A 6,048-nucleotide genomic window follows, 5' to 3' on the forward strand; every position below is an offset into this window, starting at 1 on the left:
GTTTGGTGTGGCCCCTTGATGCCTCTTTTTTTTTTTTTTTTTTTAATTAGAATGAGAAAGAGCACAAGCAGGGGGAGGGGCAGAAGGAGAGGGAGAAGCAGACTCCCTGCTGAGCAGGGACCCCCCCCCCAATGCAGGGGTCTATCCCAGGACCCCACGATCATGACCTGAGCTGAAGTCAGACGTCCCTATGCCTCATTTTATTCCCGTCCTTCCTCTCACTCAATCCCGTCACACTGAAGGGTGTCCTGACCACACCTGTGTGTTGAACCTTCTCTTAGTTTCTGCTGTTCCCTTTACTCAGTATCATCTCCTCCAGTAAAACCCAGAAAGTGTCTAATTGTCTTGCCCTCCCAGGGCGCCTTTCACGAGTCCGTTGGTAACCTGACACATGCCATCATCTCTGGCCTCTCCTACCTGACGATCCTCCTGTTCCTGGAATGGTGCTTCAGGTCACATTCACCCCAGACTGTCCCACTTCCTGACTCGGCACGTACTGTTTCCTCTCCTGTGGACACTTCCCTCCGCCCCCTCCCAAGTCATTCCTTTCAGTGAGCTTTTTCTGGGAAGCTTTCCAAACTTAAAGCTTTCTCTGATCGCCCCTAGCTGAGTTAGAATCCTCCTCTGGCAGTGTTTGGTATCCAGTGTTACTTCATTGAATGTATGCCCCTGTGGTGTGATGATGCTTTAGAATTGGAAGGAACTCAATGAATGTTGCGTTAATGCATGATCGACACTTCTCTCCTTCCATAGCGAGTCCTAGGAGGATAGGTAAATGGAGGAACCTCAGTGGTAAATGTTGGAAGAACAGCGAGGAGATCAGTGTGGTTAGAATGGACTGACTTTGGTAGGGAGACAGGGGTAGATAGATGGTGAGGAGGTGAAAAGGTAGAGGGATGACCTCGGACATGGGGTCTGTTGGACCTATGAAGGAGCGAACGTGGCGCCTTGTCCACCAGAGGGCGGCTCGCAGCCTCAGCCTGGTGTTTCAGAAAACTACAACTCCCAGCGACCCTCGGTCAGCGCGGCTCTTCCGAAGCAAACGGTAAAGCCCAGTGGCCGCTGGGACTTGTAGTTCGCACGGGGACCCCCCCTCCCCCCTAGGCCCCCCCCCCAGGAGGCCGAGGCACTCATTCCCAGGTCCCAAAAAAGTGTGGAGCTGGGTCCTTTCCGCCTTCTTCGGTCTCCATGGTGATGATTCCGGCGAAGGCCCGGGATTTGGCAGCGGCTGGGGCCCCCCTCCTACTCCCTCCTCTTCACCATCTGCTCCACCTTCACACCTGGCCCGGAGCCGCGGCCGCCGCCTCCGCACCCGGGCCGGGAATTCTGCCGCCACAGGGTGGCGCTCGTGGACGGCTCAGCGGGCTACTCCTTCCTCAGACCCAGGAGCCCGGGTCTCCAGCCCTTCCTCCCTCAGACCCTAGGATCCCAGCCCCCAGCCTCCCCCTCCGCGGGGGTTTCGCAAACAAAGGCAAAACTGTGAGACCCAGAGACCCAGCGGGACAAGGCAAAAAACGGGAGGCCGTGGCGGGCAGTGGCTGCCGGGCCACCGGGTCCGTGGCGCCCGCCCGCCTCGCCGGCTGTTCCCTCCCAACCCCCTTGAGGGCTTGTGCCACTTCATGAAAATTTAATCCCAAATGCATTTGCGGCCCGACTCAGGGAGGCGGTGAGGAAAGGAGCACCCTCCCGGGGCTTGGATCTGGAGGTGGACTGAGCGTCGGGGAGAAGAGCGGGTCTGGCGAAAGGAGCGGGGGCAGGACCCGGGCCGGAGAAATAGTCCGGGTTCAACCCCAAAGGGGCAGGGCTGGCAGAGATGGAGTAAGAGGGCGGGGACAGACCCCAGCAGGAGGGGACATAACTCAGGGGGCGGGGAAAGAACTCAGTGGGTGGGTCCAGAACTCAGACGGACGGATTCCAGGGGAAGGGGGCAAAAATTAGGGCAGGGACAGATCTCAGAGGAGAGGACCAAATTCAAGGGGCGGGAAGAGAACTCGGGAGAGTAGGGACGGAACTCAAAGAGAGGGATAGATTCCAGGCTGGTTGGGAATTATGGGGTCGCTACTGGGGACGGGCGTATAAACTGTCAGGGATGGAACTCAGAGGCGAAGGAAATCAAGGATGAAGGAACCAGGAGGGGCATGCGACCCGAGGGGAAATAGAACTGGAAGAGGATAGAATTTTAAAAAGGAAAGATGGAAACAGGTGGATGGAAGTCAAGAGGGAAGAAAGCGCATAGGGGAAGAACTAGAGGGGACAATGGGTGGATCAAAATGGGGGTCGGAATTCAGGGAGAAAGAATTCCCTGAATGAGAAAAGCACCCTCTGAATGAGGAAGTTGAACTGAGGATGATGAGGGATGGGGATGGAAAATCGGGGGGCGGGATGTGGAACTGGAGGGCACAGAAACTCGCAGGGATAGGGCTGGGAGGATGAGAACGCAGGAGATGGAACCGTAGGGGACGAAAAGCAAGGACGAAATTAGGGCGAACTAAAAAGGAGAGGGAAACCTCAGGTGAGCAAGAGAACTCGGGAGGAGAAAAAAGAGATAGAAGGAGCGGGGGGGATGGAACGGGGGAGGGGAGTAACTCGGGGAAGGGATAGAATTGGGGCGATGCAACTCAGAGGAGCAGTTCAGAGCCCAGAGGCGTGGTCTTGTAATGGAAGGGCAGGAACAGAACCGAGCTGAAAGGCTGCGAAAGGGGGCGGGACTAGAACATAAGAGGCGTGGTCTATCGAGGGTGGGCGGGGCATCGCCACCGCCCGCCCCGCCCCCGACGCTGAGTCCAGCTACAGCCCCTAGGCAGCCAGCACACGCAGCCTCCTTCCCCCCCGAGCGGAGCTGCGGGGCCGGCCGGGCCGGGGCGGACCCCGGGAACCCGGACGCGGCCGCCCGGGCCCGCGGGCGGGGGGATCGGCGGGGGGACCCGGCGGCAGGGGCAGCCACCATGGAGTTCCGTCAGGAGGAGTTTCGGAAGCTAGCGGGTCGTGCCCTCGGGAGGCTGCACCGGTGAGCGTGGTGAGGGTCCTGGGCGGGGAAGAGCCCGAGGGTCCGAGGAGGACGCACTCTCCCACCTGGGCCTGGACGGACAGATGGATGGGCGATACCCGTGGATGGGGGTTCCACCCATCTGTCCGGTTTTCTCCCTCCTTTTTCGACAGTCCCCTCTCCCTGGTCCAATTTCATCCATCATCTCGTTCATTTTTCTGTGCCCCACCCCACCCCAGACTTTATCCATTTTTTTCCCTGGGATTGCATATCTCCTTCTCTTTGGGTGTCTGACCCCCTTCCCCACTTTTGGTTTCCGTTCATTTATCTTCACTCTGCCTTCTTTCTTCAGATCTCTGCCCCCTCTCTGGGTCTCTGTCCCCGCCTCTCTAAGTCTCTGCTGCCCTCTCTCTGGGTCTCTGACCCTTTCCTTTTGGGTGTCTGTCCCCCTCGCTCTGGGTTTTTAATCCCCCACCCTGGGTGTCTCCATCTCCCCGTGTCTTCTCAGTTTCCATCTCTCAGAGTTTAATCTGAAGCTAAAGCGGATTGGGACCCTTTGGTCCTTGTCCTTGAGGAGAGATAAGCTGGGAGGAGAAGCCAGGGTATCCTGGGTCTCTGGGGGTGAAAGAAGTTGCAGGCCAAAAATGGGGCTCCTGGGATACTGTAGACTTCCCAAAGGATATAGGCTAGAGCTAAGAAGGACTTCCTTTCATCCAGGGAGACGACACCAGTGACTTGGGTGTCCCCCAGGGCAGTCTGGACACCTCCCCCCCAGCCTCTCACCCCCAACCCCAGCCCTGGCTCCAAGTCAGAGAAATTACTCAGCTGCGGAGAAGCCTAAAAATATCTGGCCACAGTGCGGGGAGGAGATGGCCCCATCAGCACCATGCCCCTGCTGCCGTTCCCTCGTACTCTGTCCCCTTGGCCCTGACCCCATCTTTAGTTGACCCTCAGTCCATCTCCTTAGGCCGTGCAAGTCCTTCTCTAAGACAAACACTAGTCCTGCTCGCTGCAGGTCACCTCCTAGATCCAAAGGTCCCCCATCCTCTAGGAACTGGAGAGATGGGAGTAAGGCTGGACAGAAGGGAGGGAGCAGGAGGATGGTGCAGTGGGGGGAAGGGGAGCTGAGATAACCTCACCCCTTCTTTTCCCAATCTTCCAGCCCCTCCCCACCCTTTTTCTCGCCTCCTTTCACGAGTTTCTCAAAATACATCAGTGCGAAGTCAGGAGAGGGAGAGAGACGTGCTGATGGAGGGGGCTAGAAAGGGGGGCGGTGGCAGGAGGGATGTGTTCCTCAGGCCCCCCTCCCTCAGTCCCTGCTTCTCAGCTTCTCAACTGTGCCTGGGTTTCTCTCTGTCTGCGCCTTACCTTCACCTCTCTGAGCTGCCTCCTGAGCCCCTGCAGACCCCAGAGCTCAGAGCTCCCACCAGGACACTCACCGAGGAGTTGGAGTTTGAGAAGAGCACTGCGTCTGAACCCTGGGGTTCACTCCGATGGTCGGAGAGAGGCAGGAATGCCCCATATCAGACATAACACCACCCAGATTCCATTTAATCTTTTAGACAAAGCTGGGGAAACTGAGGCTTAGTTTGAGAAGGGGGAGAAATGCACGGATAAGTACAAGTGTCATCATTTGAACCCAGGCCAGCCTCTCCCAAGCCGGGGATGGAGGCTGCAGTTTCCTCGAGATGAGATGAGTGATCCTAGAGTGGGTGGGGAACTCCCTCAGCCCAGGAAACAGACGGTAACCCAGAGCGACTTGGGGCAAGGACATGGGAGGAAGGGGAATGCAGTAGAGATAGGAGCCAAGGTGCCTCCTTCCTGAGAGCCAGGCCTTGGATGGGGCCATGCGGCGGGCCAGGAAATGATCAGGACCCATCACTACTCTGGTGTGTGACCTTGGACATGCTCCATCCGCTTTCTGAACCTCCGTTTTTCCTTAGCTGTACAATGGGAAGAGAGTACCAAGGGACATAAGGGGACAGAGGCTTGGGGGGCAGGGGAACAGACAGAGAACCCCAGAGAAGCAAAGACAGAGACCCAGAGAGGGAGACTGCGCCACCTTCTTCATTTTGGTGAACTGCTTCCTAAGTGTAGCTTCTCCTCCCCAGACCCGAGTTCCAGGCACCCAGGAAGGGGAGGAGGAGGCTCTCCCTCCAGGCTCTCCCCTCTCGGTTCTTGTCTTCCGGGGAAGCACTTGGGCCACATCATCTCTGCACCGTTGGTTCTCGTATCCTGAAATGATCAGTATCACCTGAAGGTTCCCTCTCTGTAACCTCACATTCTACCTCTGCCCCCATTTTTCTAGTTGTGGGAGACTGAGCCCCCACCACACCCCATTTAGAAAGCCTTGGTTAGAGATCAGACACATTGGAGTATTAACAACAAGTATCAAATTTCAGGGGCTGCAAGCACCTCCTGAGTGTCAGGGTTGAATAGGCTCTGATAGGGGCCTGGGTCAAAGTCTGATCCCACTGGCAGGCATGTTCTGATGCGGGGTGAGGGGCGGTCCCTACCACCCTGCACTTTCATTCTGGGGCATCTATTCCCCCTCTCTCTGGCTCTCATTCCTCGCCCCTCCTGGGTTCTGTCCACTCCCCCAGGCTCTTTCTCCTACCCCCATTTCTTAGCGCCCCCCCCAACCTCCTTAAATTCTAGGATGGGGAGGGTGGCGGTGTTCTCTCATCTCTTCCACCCGCCTCCCCCCAGACCGTCTGGCTGTTCTTTCCTCCCCCGTCCCAGTCTCCCTCGCCTCCATCTGTTCTAGCCCCTTCCTGGGATCCAGCCCGATCCCCTGGCTGCATACCCGCCTCAGAGAGGGGCCGAATCTCACAAATCACGTCCCCAGCTTGTCTCTCCTCGGTCCCCCGGTCTCTCCATCTTTCTCTCAACGTTCTGGGTCTCGCAACTATAGCCTCTCTTTTGGGTTTCTGTCCCCACCTATGTTTGGGTCTCCGTCCCCTCCATCTCTGAGTTTCTGTCCCCTTCCCTCCCAGGGTCGGCTCTGTTCCGCCTTCTCTCTCTGGGTCTCTGCCCCTCTCTCTCTCTGGGTCTCTGCCCCT

General features: G+C 57.4%; 1 protein-coding gene across 1 annotated transcript in view; it reads left to right on the forward strand.

The window, feature by feature from the left end:
• The first annotated feature begins 2,801 nt into the window (after positions 1-2,801).
• The window catches only part of SLC17A7 (solute carrier family 17 member 7), a 10,497-nt gene continuing 7,250 nt past the window's right edge, over positions 2,802-6,048 (forward strand). Inside the window, exon 1 of the mRNA XM_025849951.2 lies at positions 2,802-3,007. Coding sequence (XP_025705736.1) covers positions 2,946-3,007 — 62 coding nt within the window. The 5' untranslated portion in view covers positions 2,802-2,945. The remainder of the gene's footprint in view (positions 3,008-6,048) is intronic.

The sequence above is a fragment of the Callorhinus ursinus genome, unplaced genomic scaffold, assembly GCF_003265705.2.
Source record: "Callorhinus ursinus isolate GAN/ISIS: 27379988/994484 unplaced genomic scaffold, GSC_fseal_2.0 scaffold71, whole genome shotgun sequence".
Classification (NCBI taxonomy): Eukaryota; Metazoa; Chordata; class Mammalia; order Carnivora; family Otariidae; genus Callorhinus; species Callorhinus ursinus.